The sequence below is a fragment of the Elgaria multicarinata genome, chromosome 4 (assembly GCF_023053635.1).
Source record: "Elgaria multicarinata webbii isolate HBS135686 ecotype San Diego chromosome 4, rElgMul1.1.pri, whole genome shotgun sequence".
In the NCBI taxonomy this organism is placed as follows: Eukaryota; Metazoa; Chordata; class Lepidosauria; order Squamata; family Anguidae; genus Elgaria; species Elgaria multicarinata.
In genome coordinates, this window is record NC_086174.1 from 123,299,256 (window position 1) to 123,315,414 (window position 16,159).

The 16,159-nt window shown below is 43.1% G+C and overlaps 1 protein-coding gene across 1 annotated transcript in view; it reads left to right on the forward strand.

Annotated features, from left to right (window-relative positions):
• TPO (thyroid peroxidase) overlaps positions 1–16,159 on the forward strand; it is a 102,960-nt gene that overhangs the window by 40,132 nt on the left and 46,669 nt on the right. The window contains exons 10-13 of the mRNA XM_063125479.1: positions 7,713–7,971; positions 8,676–8,846; positions 10,628–10,865; positions 13,525–13,733. Of these exons, the coding sequence (XP_062981549.1) occupies positions 7,713–7,971; positions 8,676–8,846; positions 10,628–10,865; positions 13,525–13,733 (877 nt within the window). The remainder of the gene's footprint in view (positions 1–7,712; positions 7,972–8,675; positions 8,847–10,627; positions 10,866–13,524; positions 13,734–16,159) is intronic.

The window sequence follows — 16,159 nt, forward strand, 5'->3', positions numbered from 1 at the left end:
TGATTTTTGGGGAATTTTTGAAAATCGGGCACCCCATTCACACCCCTTTCCATAGCTCCGTCAATTTGCACGTTAGAAACCTCAAACACGCCACCATGAAAGCTTATCCAGGGATACATACGCACGCCGAGACTCAAGGCAGTCCCATCATCCCCTGATTTTTGGGGAATTTATGAAAATTCAACACCCCTTTCCATAGCTCCGTCAATTTTGCACGTTAAAAAAAACCTCAAACTCACCACCATGACAGCTTATCCAAGGCAGTCCCATCATCCCCTGTTTTTTGGCGGGGCTTAAACCTGCAAAATTTGGAACTTCCAAAACTCCAAGTGAGCGCAGGAAGGACTTCTCCCCTGAGTCAAAGCCACACACACACAACATCCCTGCGAGGTGGGCAGGGGAGGAGGGAGGGAAGGCAGGCAGGCATGCAGCTGGCATTTCTGGGGGCATAAGGAAGTGAGCCAAGGATAAGCCAGTAATGCATATAAAATGGAATAAATAAATAAATAAACAAAGGAGGGGTGGAATTAAAAGCAGCAGTGTTGCTCAATAAACAGAAAGAAGAACTTTAAAAAAAAGGCTATATCTGTCTTTTACCAGCAATAGGGGGACGTGCCCGGGGGAGGGGGAAGCAGCTGCCAGTTCAACTCAAGACAGCCACCAACAGCTCTGAGATTAAGAAGTAAACGCTCACTTCAACTCATAACAGGCATCGCTCCACCACTAAGAAGTAAACGCTCACTTCGACTCATAATAGGCATTGCTCCACCGTTTTACTCTCTTTGGAAGGCTCTAATGGCCTTCCAGTGCAGGAGAGAGTGGGGGCACGTCCACGATGAGATGCCCTAGGGGAACTCATCCCCTTGCACCACATCTTTTCAGTTGTTCCCCAAAGTTAGGGTGGGTAGCAGTGCTGTGTTTCTATCTCTTATTCTTGGCTTAGTATATGATTTGAGGTTGTGTTTGTGCATTTGGTGGGGCTACTGTTTTAAAAAACACTGGGAAAAGCCCGTTGAGATGAAGAAAGAGAAGTTTCCCAGAATCCCAAGTTACCCTATGCCCTCCTCTAACTTTGGGATCATGTGATCATGACCAGGAGCTGACTCTGCCCCTCAGCCCTTTGAAAAAGGTATTTTTCCCGCCGATTTTTTAAAAACTTCTAGCGCGCGACCCGCACGACGCAGAAAGTTGAGAGTAGTCTCAAAATGACCCCCATCCACGACTCTCTGTGCACAAGAATTTTCAGAACGATAGCTTAAAAACCAACCCAGTTATGCCCGAGTCTTTCCCGCAATGCAATCCTATGGGCGAAAAGCCGAAAACGCCGTTTGAGCCGCGCGGTTGACCCGATTTTCAAAAAAATATAGCACGCGACCCGCACGACGCAGAGAGGTGAGAGTGGTCTCAAAATGACCCCCATCCACGACTCTCTAAGCACAAGAATTTCCAGAACGATAGCTTCAAAAAGAACGTAGTTATCCGCGATTATTTGCCGCAATGCAATCCTATGGCTAAATGTTTTCAAGATGGCGACCGGAGCGCTCCGCCTGAACTAGGAGCTCCGAAAAATGGTCGCTTCTCTTCGCCTTGCTTCTAGGGGTCCGCGGTCCGCTCCTACTCCGCCTCTGGGTAAGGCGGAGCAGGCCAATCCGCTACTGCTTCTACGCTCCTAATCGGAGCGGATCACACCCCTAATATACAGGTTTGTCTTTCAGGGAGCCACCACATGTTCTACTGGCTAAATGCAGGGCTTCGCATTTTCATGGAAAAGGCAATCCTTGCAGGCAATCTCCATAATCCATGCTGGTACAACAGGCAACATATTAACCCACCTGAAGATCATGGGTTCCCACCATAGATGGATGACAAAAGAGATGACAGATGACACACTCAGCCATCATGGGTTAAATAACCATTATGTGTCATCTGAACCCAGTCTTTATCTCAAAGGCAAGAAGCCATGTCTAACAGTTTCCCTGTCCATTGGAAGCAGGTCTTTTGTAAAGCTAATGGGTCTTAATTTCCCATTCAAGACCAAGTCATCCCAAAATAGTGTGCATCACAACAGGGATACCTCACAACACTGACCCAGTTTGCACAATTGCAGTTGGGGAAATAACCATGGTGCCTTCTTTCCCCCCCACAGTGAATGCCAGTAGCATGCCAGGGGGTTAAGCATAGTTACCGTCAGCAGCACTGCTTCTCATTAGGGCTGTGCAGCGCCTCGGGCCGAGGCCCTGAGGCAGTTTGGGTGAAGCCCGAGGCGCCCCAAAGCCAATTGGCTCCGAAGCTTCGGGGCACCTTGGCACTTCAGAGCGCCCGTTGGCGGTCCCTTACCTGCTGCCTCTGCCACCATCCGCTGCTGCCCGCCTTCCACCACTGCCTCTGTTTTTGCGTCTGGCAGCTTATGCTACCGCCGATGCATATGACTGGAAGGAGACCTCGCGATTTTAAGATATTGTGGGGGCTCTGCTTATTAGTACCTCTATGGCCACAAACTACAGTGGCCATAGCTGCAGTAACAGGATAGCCTGCCCTGGTGGTAACTTAGAACATAAAATTAGCTTATAATCTTGTATTGTATTGATAGTTATTAATGTATTGACAGCTATTAAAATAATGCTGAATTATGTCATGTTTTCTTGTCAAGCTGGAATAATCAGATATACATAAAAGGCGGTAGGAGAAAGGCCAGAGATTATAACCCTATTGCTGCTCAGTGAGAATGACCTTTTTCCAAGTACCCCAAGATGGCTTTCTAAGGCTGATGTTCTGTTTAGCATTCAGGCAAAAAGAAACAAACAAATTAAATCAGTGAAGGCATGGGGGAAAGCTTGGATATATACAATTGGGAACATGCCCTTGGTGTCAAAATCCTGGCTCTGGGAATGGAGTTGGGAAGCTGGATGCATCTGGAATAGCTCTATCTTAGAGGCAGAAGGGAGTACTAACAATGCCCAGCACCAAGGTGCTTGGTTGCTCCCAGCAAATGAGCCCAAATGGCACCCACATTCCTGCTTCCAGCGAATCTAATGATCTGGCAGGCGTTGCGTAGGAAAACTGAATCTTACAATCAAATGTGCAGCCTCTTAATCATCTATCATATTTCAGACGTTGCTGTCTGAGCACGGTTAATTTACAAAGAGCATAACCGAAAGCTGAAAGTAATGAGGCAAGTAAGCCAAGCTCAGCCTCTCTGGAATGAATATCGCCAGCTTAGAGAGGACCCCATCTTCTGTAGTTTGTCAGAACTTGCCTTTTTGGTGTATGTAAACCCCCCTTCCTCAAAAAAGAAAGAATGAAACACATTATCTGATGAAACTATTTTATCCCTGTCAAAATTTTCAATACACACTATATCAAAATGCATAGTGTATTTCTTGGTTCAGTTTATTGCATATTATATCAAACCTATCATGTATTTTATTAGTTCTCTATACTTCATATTCATCCCATTATGCTTTATTAAGTCCGATGTAATCTTAAATCTGCAATGCAGTTTCCATTTTACCCATTGCAATATATCATTTCCTCTCTTTTGATCAGTATTACTTATAAGCTTTTTCTATATGCTTCAATAAGCCTATTACATTATAAAAGCATTTGCCAGGGAACACTTATCAGCATTTCTATAACAAACTGTATGGTTTTAGGTGACTATGAATTGTCTGCTGGTTGGTATAAATGAGTTTATCAAATGGATTTTGTGAACAAGTTATCTAAAAATCTGGCCAGTTTTACATACAGGAAAGAGGCTTCCTGCCAAAAAGCAGGTGACTAATAATGAAATTGAGAACAAGATGCCTAAATGGAGTTTTTATAATGGTATTATGAGTTAGGGCTGTCTTGCTGATGGTAAATGGGCCTATCACCATGGTTTTTCCTGAAGAAAACCGTGTCAGAGATTTTATAAAAGAACTGCAGTTTTGAATTGGAAGACAGAAGGAGACAAAAAGAGCATTTCTACACAAGACTTTTATTACACAAACATGATTGGTCACTCACGGAAGTTTGAGGGTCCTCTACATAACATCATCAACCTCCAGGGTGTCTCCCACACATTTTGTCCTTAATCCTGCTTTTTAAAAGGTTGGATATAATGCAGCAAGGAGTGTTAATCCAAGGTATTGGCAGTGTGTAAAAATGGAATTGTGCCATAGGGCAGCGCAATTTAGTGGTTAGATAATGAAACATGAACTTGCAGACAAATTATTATTATTATTATTTATTTATTTATATAGCACCATCAATGTACATGGTGCTGTACAGAGTAAAACAGTAAATAGCAAGACCCTGCCGCATAGGCTTACAATCTAATAAAATCATAGTAAAACAATAAGGAGGGGAAGAGAATGCAAACAGGCACAGGGTAGGGTAAGCAGGCACAGGGTACGGTATTAAGTCCCAGAACCAATGCATGTGTCCACCTGTGCAAAGGAGCTGATCTTAATCCTGCAAAGAATTCAGATGGAAACCCCCCAGTAAACTACAGGATAAAAGGCCTGGTGTGATGGCAGCCAAAGAGCAGTTAGTTAGCTGACAGTGAAATGTCACCTAAGAGCACAAGGCCCATTTGGGAGAATTTGATGTAGAAATAATGCCCACTTATGTGTGTTATCACACTTGCTCAGTAAAAGGTGTTTCTACACATCTGTGCACTACTTCTCCATGTTCAAGGATTATGTCTTTCCCAAAGATGATTCTTGGGAGAAATTAGCTCAAATAGGTGTACTAGTGGAAAACTCTTCCGAATTGGACCCTGGCCCTATAGCAATGAAAGACAACATTTTCATACTAACATTCTGTGTTAAGGGGTATACTTAAAGAATGGCAAATGTGTCTGCTTGTTTCCAATATGCTATGCTTCTATTTGCAAATAGGCACATATTGGAAGATTTCAGTACCCTCCAGTGTTCTCTGTCATCCATAAAAACTAAGCTCTGCAGTGTTAGCTTGGACTTTATCCACCCGACCACCTGTCATGGCTTCTTTAGCCAGTGTAGTGAGTTTTACAAACCGTGAGGAATCAGGTCAGGTGTTGAACGGACACAGTGTCCCATATGCCATTTATTAAATATTTAAAGGTCTATCAAGTATTGAATAAGGGGCAGTTCTCCTGTTTCTTAGAGTAGGCCTCTATAGTGGGCAGCCTCTCACAGGGAGACTGGTATCAGGCAGGCACCAATTCGCAAGTAAACAATTGCTAGTGGTCTGAAGCTGATAATGGTGTAATCCTCATGTCAACAGGTACACAGCTGCCCAATTTCCTCTGTTTGCTTTGCTTTACTATCCCACTGAGGATATGGAGAGCCCCCCCCCCCAGTGTTGGAATGTTGGGATCGCTTATTCATACAGAGAGATAAATCATTTCTTTGCCTGTGATGCTTTGTGCACTTCCTAAAATATCAGGAAAGAGTAAAAAAGCTGGGGCTGAAGCCCAACCAATTTGATTTCACTCAGTGGGGGAAATACCAGCCTGTAGACCTAGGAATTATATATTGTATGCTGTTGATTGTGGCCCCAGCCTACACACAGCTGTGATGAAGGCTGAGGCCTTAGCTAGACCGGGCTTTATCCTGGGGCGAACCCCAGGATCGTCCCTGTGCATCCACATGACGCACAGGGGATCCTGGGAGCAGGGAGTGATGATCCCTCCCTTGCCTCGGGATAAAGCCCTCTCCTTTGGGCCTGCTTTTTCCGTGGTCCTGGGCTGAGCCTGAGACCACGGAAAATGTGGCCCGCTGCCGCGGTTTGACCCGGCTCCGTGCAATTACTCACGCGGAGCCGGGAGCTGAGCCCATTGGGGTTAGGGTGGGGGGAGCAGGAAAAGTAATTAATTTTTTAAAAAAATACTTACCTTGACCATTCGTGCGCTCCTTCCTCTTTGAAAATAAAAAAATGGCGGGCACGATGCCTCTCTTCCTGAGGTCGTCGCGCCTCACATGTAAACGGAGGAGGGATCTCGCGTTAATCACAATGCGAGATCTTCCCTCCTCCGTCGCGGACTATAAGGTAGGTCTAGCTAAGGCCTGAGAGATGTGTGAGCTTTCTTTCTAGATCAGGTCTCCAGATTAATTCAGCTACTTTGAAAACTGAAAATATGCTCTTTCCCTTATCGGTTTCAAATAGCACAACCTGTTCCTTTAAGCCTTTAGCCTGCAAACAGATGTGAATTCAGATATCTTTATTTGAAGCTCATTGTGCAAGGTTAGTCTGATGGACCGTTAGGTCAATAATAGAACATTTTTTGTCCACTATCAACTAGCATGCTATAAAAGAGCACAGAAAGCCCAGGGTGTATCTTCTCTTGACCCAACAGTGTGGCTCATAAAAAAACATAAATTCATCACCAACCACATTTAAGACTAAAAAGTCTATGAACCCCTCTTAACACCTTGAGGCTACTAAACACCCTGCCCAAGGTTATTATAAGTATAACTTTGTTTCCCCTCCTCCCTAAAATGTAATAGCCCAACTAACCCTGATATGCTGAAGCCACTATCGCAATTCCACATAGCAAGGAAGTAATACCAATATTAACCATCATTCTATTTCTTGTCCAGAAATAGATACAATACTCAGATGCATGTTAACATTTTTCATGATATCTATTAGATATTCAAGGCCTCTAGTGCAATCCTAAACCTTTAAACTTGATTTCAAATGGGTCTTTCCTCTTTGCCTCAGGTGTTTTAACTATGTTAAGATATTTTAAACATGCGTATGTTTTAATAATTTCTCTGCCTTCAGCATAATGATTTAATTATTGTGTTTTTACTGTCTTAATGATATCTGCCACTGTCTCTCATTGGGTCTGTGACCGTATAATAAATGATGGTAATGATTTCAATGGGACATATTCATAGAATCATAAAATAGTAGAGTTGGAAGGGGCCTATAAGGCCATCGAGTCCAACCCCCCACTCAATGCAGGAATCCACCTTAAAGCATACCTGACAGATGGCTGTCCAGCTGCCTCTTGAATGCCTCTAGTGTGGGAGAGCCCACGACCTCCCTAGGTAACTGGTTCCATTCTCATACTGCTCTAACAGTCAAGAAGTTTTTCCTGACGTCCAGCTGGAATCTGACTTCCTGTAACTTGAGCCTGTTATTCCATGTCCTGCACTCTGGGATGATCGAGAAGAGATCCTGGCCCTCCTCTGTGTGACAACCTTTTAAGTATTTGAAAAGTGCTATCATGTCTCCCCTCGATCTTCTCTTCTCCAGGCTAAACATGCCCAGTTGTTTCAGTCTCTCTTCATAGGGCTTTGTTTCCAGAAGTAAGTATTTGGAAGTAAGTATGCCGCTCAGTATACAGTGTGGTTGCTTTCGGAAAGTAAAATTGCATCTCTGCTCACCTGTACAGGCTCTTTGCACCAAAACCACCTTCAAGCAAATGTATGGTCTTCAACAAGAAACAGTACCGAATGATGTGGATTACATATTCACGTTGTGAGAGCAGAATCTTCCAGCTCTTCTTGCCAATACTGGGACATCCACTTGTTAATGGATCTCCCAGTATCCAAGGTGTCCAGCCCTTGGTCCAGAAAGGTGGCTTAGTCACATTTAAATACATAATGAATCAATAAACAAACCCAAACATCTGTCAAGGTTTGGTCTCATTCAGTGGATGCTTCAAAGGAACTGAAGGTTTACTACATTATTGTAAGTACTACTGTGCAATATTTTGCTTGTCCTTATTTTCTTCCCAGATTATTACCATAAGAGATTACATCCCAAAAATCATTGGCCCAGATGCTTTTAACCAACACATTGGTCCTTATAAAGGCTATGATCCCACAATCAATCCTACAGTAGCCAATGTATTTTCTACAGCAGCTTTCCGCTTTGCTCATGCTGCAATTCATCCAATAATAAAGAGACTTAACACACGGTATCAAGACGACCCAAATCTTCCTAATCTTCAGTTGCATGAAGTTTTTTTTACTCCTTGGAGGCTCGTTAAAGAAGGTACTTTCTTTAATGCAATTACATCGTCTTACATTACTGCTACGTTCTTTCTAATTGAATTCTTGTAAAAACTAGGCAGGTTTCTGTTAATTCTATCGTTCTGACAGCTGAACAGTATACAAAGAACAAGAGTTGAGTCATTTTGTTCTTCTTCACTACCATTTAATAAAGAAATACAAGAAACAAAATTAAATTAAGTACACACACTGTTGGTTTACTTTGTCTGAATAAATTATGCTTGAAGAATAAGCTTCAATTTTGGGAGGTGGAAGGAGAAGACAGACAAATGTACAGACGAACAAGTTTATGTGATCTAAAGAAACAACTCACACTTTCATTCACTGAATGTTGTTGTTGTTGTTGTTGTTATTGACAAGTTCATATAAAAAGTATACAAAATATAGAAAAATGTGGTATTACAAACATGCTATAGATGAACATCGTCTCCTTAGGGAGTGTGAGTTTCCTTCTTCATACATTTAATAAAGAAAAAAATATGCTTAAATTTGCTATTTTCCTAACATTATTCAGTAAAAGGTGTTAATGTCTTTAAGTCGTTACTGCTGGATTTTTTAAATCTGGAAGAAAAATCTATGCAAAGTTGTCACATTGTTCAAATATGTTAAGGCATAAGTTTGGACTCTAACCATGAAGAATGCTTGGCTTCACACCTGCTGCAGTTAACCTTATCCCTGTGCTCTTAGGTGGTTTGGATCCATTGCTGAGAGGAACTCTGGCAACTCCTGCAAAACTACAGGTGCAAGATCAGCTGCTGAATGAGGAATTAACGAAGAAACTCTTTGTATTGTCTAATAACGGTTCATTGGATTTAGCATCATTAGATTTACAACGAGGACGTGACCATGGGCTCCCAGGTCTATTGCATTTTTTAAAAAATCTATATGCTATATAGATTAAGGCATTATATTAGGTTGGAACGTCATATATATTTCTTCTATGGTGTCAGGCGTGATTAGTCATAAGCTTTCTTTGGAGGTTAAGCAAAATAGATTCAATCCAATGTCGGTTTGGCTTAGCAGAAAGCACCTCCGTGCATGCAAGGCATGATACCTACACACACACACACACACACACACACACACACACACACACACACTGTTTCTGTTCATTATTGGACCCTCCAGAACAGACTGATGTAGAGAGCTGCAGTAGGGGAGAACTGGTGAAATTCAGATGCCCTCATTTGCATGAGCAGAACCCTAGGTCAAAGCCACCACTGGATTCAACCCAATGAATTTATTAGAATGGGATATTGTATTAGTTAGACATTGTGTTAGTCAACATATTGCAATAGTAAACAACACTTGTTTATTTCATTTTAATTTTTGTCTGTTAGATCCCGTCTAGCTGACTAGTCTAGGGGGGATCCGCACATCGCTCCCAGAGCGCTTCTATGCGATCCCAGTGCACCCCGAAAACGATAGTCTGACTTCCCTGTAAAAGAAATGAGGAAGAGCCGTCCATGCCACCGCCGCCGCCAACGACGACGAGGAGAGCTCTCCCCCGGCGAGGAGAGCTCGGCAAAAGAAGGAGGGGTGGAGAGCTTCTTCCGCTCTTCACCCCTCCTTCTTTTGCCGAGCTCTCCTCGCCGGGGGAGAGCTCTCCTCGTCGTCGTTGGCGGCGGCGGTGGCATGGACGGCTCTTCCTCATTTCTTTTACAGGGAAGTCAGACTATCGTTTTCGGGGTGCACTGGGATCACATAGAAGCGCTCTGGGAGCGACGTGCGGATCCCGCCCCTCCCTAGTGATGGGCCAGGGCTGTGACAGAGAGGCTTGCAGATCTCTGTCTCCTCTCCCTTCCCTGCCCAATATTGTGGTCCCTTTTCCTCCCTCCCTGACCTTTTTCTGAGGTCACAACTGCAACCTTGGAAAAGGAGATCATAGAATCATAGAATTGGAACTGTCCTATAAGGCCATCGAGTCCAATCCCCTGATCAATGCAGGAATCCACCTTAAAGCATCCCTGACAGATGGTTGCCCAGCTGCCTCTTGAATGCCTCTAGTGTGGGAGTGCCCACAATCATGGATGCCATGGGACTTTCCACGGAGCTAGTAGGGGTGGGGTTTCCCCACTAGAATTTCCCCTGCTGATAGCTGTGCCTAAGACCTTGTGGCTGGGGGGGGGGCACACCCATACCATCCTATGGTCCCAGTGACCTTAGGATTGCACTCTTGTAGAGTCATTTTGAAGATTAGGTTGCATAAGTGTTCTGAACACTTAGGAGAATAGGTGGGTTATAAATGTGACAAATCTATTTACATAATAAATTTTAAGACAAAGGTGTAATAATGAAGACACAGTGAACCTTAAACCTAAATTTCAGATTATTATTTTTAAATAGTTATTATGCTTGTTTTTATATATTTTATATTAATTTTCACTGTGCTTTTTTTAGTATTCATTTTATTTTGTTTTAAGTAATTATGCCCCGAGGACTTTTGTTATTGGACAAATTTAAAATATAATTAATAAATAACCACTAAGTAACCACAGTCAGTATACCCCACACATTTCAGATTAGGTTTCTGGGTCGAAGTTCATCACTTCAGGCAGGCCTGGGCCTAGCATTTTAGAAATTCAGTGCTTGCACAGAAGGGACCAGTTTGAATCTTACTAGGAATGCAATTTTTCTAGGTTACAATGACTGGCGAGAATTCTGTAACTTGCCGAGACTAAGGACAGAAGGTGAGCTTACAACAGCAATGGAGAACAGAAAGGTTGTGAAAAAAATCATGGACCTTTACAGCAACCCCAGCAACATTGATGTCTGGCTGGGGGGAATAGTAGAAAGCATTCTTCCCAATGCCACAACAGGTCCATTGTTTGCATGTATAATTGGAAAGCAAATGAAAGCACTGAGAGATGGTGATCGGTAAGTTTATTGCTTTATTCGTTTGTTATATTTGTTTTGACAAAGAACTACCAAATATTCCTTCATTCCTGGGAGAGGCCTAGTATACCCTGGCAATAGCAAATGCATTTATGTTTTATCTTGTGGCTTGTGATGACTAGGGTTGCCAGATCATCTCCATTGTCCCAAAGCCTGAGATACATAGGCCAAGGTGTTGTGATATTGTGGGGTGGGTGGGGGGAGCCTTGAGATGTCATGGGCCTGATAACTCTTCAACGATGAAAACCTGAGACTTAAGCAGAGGGAAGTAGCTGAGGTGGGAAGTGAATGTGAATGGGAGAGCAATCCTCACAGTTGCTTCTGCCAAGTTGCCAGTTTGGTCCGCCGCCACACACTCTGCCTTCCCTGGCTCAACAGAGCATGTTGTCATCATCAGATGAGAGTTATGGAGGAAGTAGATGCATACATTCTGCAGTCTCTCATGCAGCGGCATGTGAAATGGAGTGGTGGGGCTGAACCGAACAGCCTGGACTTCTCAGTGTACACAACTCAACCTAGCACATTGGGGCTGTAGCTAGACCTAAGGTTTATCCCAGGATTGTCCTGGGGTCAAACCTGTTCATCTAAGTGCCACACAGGGCATCCAGTGCTCAGGCAGGGACGAATCCGGGATGATCCTGGGATAAACCTTAGGTCTAAGCTATGGCCTAAGTGAAAGAAACTGCTGCTTACTTTTTCTGACAAAAACGCAGCCGTTACTCAGTGTTTTGGCTTCTTAATGCAAAGAATTCAGGCAACTGACCCACAGGTAAGAAAACTCAACGGGCAATTTGCCCCCCAGCTCCAGCCCCCAGAGTTGGTTCAGAATTTTGCTAACAGATGCCTGTTTGTGCTATCAGTAAAATTCACCCTGGGTGGATGAAGAGTCAAAAAATGATAAGCTGCTCATAATGAATGATCTAGACTGAATTCAAGCTTTCATAAATTACTTACTATAAAATTTCACATAATTAAATCATTTAATAATTTAATGGACCCCAGAATTGTTGTTTTTAAATGGATACTGTTGTTTTTATACTGTTTTTATGTTTTGATGGTTTTTAAATTTTGTATACTTTTAATGTTTACCATTTTTAAATAAATGTTGGCATCAGTAAAGCAAGACATTTCCAAGCTCTAGCTGCAAATTGAATGAAATGGACTTGGTTACCACAAAAACTGGTATCTGACCTACCCTGTGTTTTCATTTCCTTGCTTGACCTGGAAAAACAACTAGAGCTCATGATGATTAATTGTCAGCCATAGTGCTTCATATGCAATATACGTGAATCCATATGTACTTTGCACTCCATCATAGTGTGCATATTGTTTGATGCATACATATCTGATTCTTGCCATAGACCACTAAAGCCAGAATTTACCATGTGCCAGCTAATTGCTTGGGTGTGTAATGTGGTTTTAATTGGTTTAAATGGTATAGCAGTCCAAGCCATGATTTTTGTAATGATTTCAAGGGGTTTTGTTGCTTGTGCCCATGGTATTTTTCCTGTGAAAGCTAGACTTTCACAGTTTGGTAGCATAGCTCCTTATCTTCATACTGGTGTATAACATATCCACATTGATTCATAACTTTCAGAGCTCTAACAGTTTCCCCAAAAGTAGCCTAACCCATGCTGTACGCTGAGATGTGACCTTGAAAAAGACCTCCAGGGTCATTTTTGAAGATGTTATCCACCCAGTACCAGATGAAGATTTTTGAGGGCCCTTTGGCAAGACACCCTCAATGCCCCCCCCCCATGACTCTACGGGCAAGGCTAGACGGAGTGATATCCTGGGGATCATCCAGGGATTATCCCTGTGCATCCACATGATTCACAGGGGATCCCGGGAACAGGGAGGGATGATCCCTCCCTTTCCCCAGGATATGGCCCTACACTTTTATCCTGACTTTTCCTGCGGTCTCAGGATGATCCTGAGACTGTGGGACTTGTGGGTGGCTGTCCCACTTTGTCCTGGCTCCTCACGAGTAAACACAAGGAACTGAGCACGGGGCATGGAGGGGGAGCAGGATTATTATTATTATTATTTTAAAAACTCACTTTTTCAGTGGAGCACTCCTACATAAAATAATATTAAATGCATAAAATGCATAAAATTAAATTAAAAAGACGCTGGCAGAAAATGCACATTTCCCCCCTAAAATGTGCATTTGGGGATTTGAGTATTTAAACAATTTTTGGAGGGAATTGTGCATTTTTACAAATGTGAATTTGCACAAATGCAAATCTGCACAAATATGAATTTGTGAAAATTTGGGAAATTGGGGAAAAATCCAGTTCCATCAATGTGGGGATGACAAAACAAAAAGGCACCTGACAATCCATTTTACGAAATCTGTACATCCCTAGTAGTACCCCTATTCCACCATATGTGGAGGATACACACGTAAAAACAAGTAAAGTGTTATCCTCGGCACACTGTTTACTCCCATGTTTTTCAGTGGATTCTTTAAGACTGTCTTATAATATATTGTCTTCCCATGCTTCAGTCAATACCCTGGCTACAATTCAACACAGACCTGTAAATCAAAGAGCTTAAAGGAGCTACATTGAGACCTACATTAATAACTTGGACTGTGTGTGTTTGTGTATGTGTGTGGTTGTGTCTTGTTTCCATACAGATTTTGGTGGGAAAACAGTAATGTTTTTACCGAAGCACAAAGGCATGAACTCGGAAAATATTCTTTATCCAGATTAATTTGTGATAACACAGGCCTCACTGAGGCACCTCTAGATGCCTTCAGACTTGGAAAATTTCCTCAAGATTTCAAGTCTTGTGAAAATATACCCAGCATAAATTTAGGAGCTTGGCAGGAAACTCTCCAACCAGGTAACTCAAAGATTATCAGTGCAATCCTATACACGTCTATGCAAATGTAAGTTCTGTTGAGTCCATTGAGGGCTTACTTCCAAGTAAGTGGGAACAGGATTGCATTCTTTGTGTCTTGCCTTTGGCCAACTATGGCCCTGTTCAGAAGACACAATTAAATCGTGGTGAGTAAGGCTTTAACCATTGTTAAGAAAAAAGCCATAACCACCATGGTTGAATGTTTCTTCTGAACAGGGCCAGTGTGAAGAACACGCTGGAAGTTTTCCAAGGTGGAGGGAAATAGTGTTGATTTCTTCTTGCCATCAGGAATGTGAAAGGAATATGAAGGTAGCAACAGGAATTTTTCTCAAAATCAGTCTTTACCAAGGATTTCCATGCTAAATGCTCGAAACACACCTACGTAACCTGAAGAATTGTATTTAGTCTCATGAAAGGCCATGCAATTAGATCAGTTTAAAACCATGTGCTACCTCTTAACTATGCTATTGAGGCTGCTAAAAATGTAGGGATGTCATCATTTAGGCACCTGCTAAATTGCATCAAATCAGTGGGACTTGGGTAATATGAAAAGAAACATATCTTGTGGGTGACAAGGTTGGCAGGAGGTGTACATGCTCATGGAGATTGCCAGATCCTAGTACTTCCTCAGAGTCAGGGATCAGATGTGCAAGACCTTAACAAAATAGCAAACTTTACTCCAACTACAATGTAGCTTAGAACATAGGGTGCTATCCTATCCAGGTAGACATCCTATGCAGAGCAGGAGCGGCAGAGATTACTGTTGCCTCTGCACTTCTCCCGCTCTGCATTTTTGCCCATCTAGGTAGCGCTCTGCAGAGGGAAGGAGGCTTAGGACAGGTCATATCCTCACTTCCCAGTCCCCTTCCCTACCCACCTACAGAAACGCCCCCATTCTGTCCTCTCCAAGGTCACTTTTGCAAGCTCGGAGAGGCAGCTGGCATGGTTCTCTATGCACTGCCTTCAAGGAAGATGGGGCGGTGAGCTTGGACTCCAGGGTCGGAGTCCAAGCGCCTCCCTCCAAACACAGACTAGGGCCCATAGGATTCTTCTCCCTATGAGTCAAACAAAATGAGAAAGAAAGTCAGAGTCTGGGTTCAGACAACATAATAACCAATGGTGGTTTAAATAGTTGATGGTTGGTTATTTAATCCACTGTGGGTTATTGTGTTGTGAGGAGGGAATTTTTTAACCAACAGTTGGTTATTTAGCAGAAATAACCAATGCAAATAGCCAACACTGTGCAGAATTAGCTATTTAAATCACATTGGTTATCATGTTGTGTGGAGGGCACCGTTGGTTATTTCCTCAGCCACAGAGTTGCAAGGCAAGAGTGGTCAAAGCAGCAGCTGCTGCTCTAGTTCAGCTGGCAGGACAGATTTTCAGCAGCAATGGCTGATGGAATACTAGCAGGAGGACTGAGTGGGGAGAGAGGACGGGATGAGTGAGTCTACTCAGCGTGGGTTAATAGTCAACACTGATCCTAATACACACCATGGCTGATTATTATTAGGTAGAGTGGGGAGTACCCCCTAGATAAACAACTGTCAAGTTGATTATTACTCCACCATTGACTATCGTGTCCCTGGGAAAGCATCTTAGGGACCAGAGGATATAGCATGTTTTCACCTCCCAAGGCTTTAGGCAACCCTATAGCCTTGGGAGGGTATTTCAAGATCACACCATTCCCCCTTTCCCTTGCAGAAAGCACTATTGGCTGCTTTTTCCAAGTCACAACGGCAGTCTTGGAAGACCATGGGAAGAGCAGAAAGGGAGTGGAACAATGGGAAGGGAGGGAGCTCCAGAATCCTACAGCCTCTCCACTGTTGTCCCCTCCAACTTCTGGTAGGTCAGCTAGATGGGCTTGGAGGCCTGTCTAACTGAAACTATTTTTTGAGAGGAAGCACAGGAGGCAAAGTCACCTCTGTCCTTCACCCGCCATGCCTGGATCTTGCTGGCAGGGCATACGATAGATGGAGGTCTCTGATCTCTGAGTCTTTTGTCTGTCGAGAGCACTTACCTGGCATAAGATCTATTGAACTCAATAGGAGTAAACATGCCTAGCATTATGCTGTAGGACATTTATCCTATACCCACTTACCTGGGATAAGACCTATTGAAGTAAAATTGCAAGCCAAGAAAAATTCCTTCACTAGTGTTAGCAAGGGAACCCCAAGCTGGTGCTGCAGTGGGGGGGGGGGGTCTAGTGGGCTTCCAGAAGTGGTTTGGCAGGCTGCACATGGCTCACAGGTTGCACCTTTTGCACCTCTGCCTTACACTATGCAGGAAAGTCCCTGTGGGCTGGATAATTCTATTTGCACATCAAAATACTAAAACTTTTTTTAAAAAGTCCAATCTTAGGTGTGTTGACTCAGATGTTAGTCCCATTGAGTTCAGATAGGTGAGTA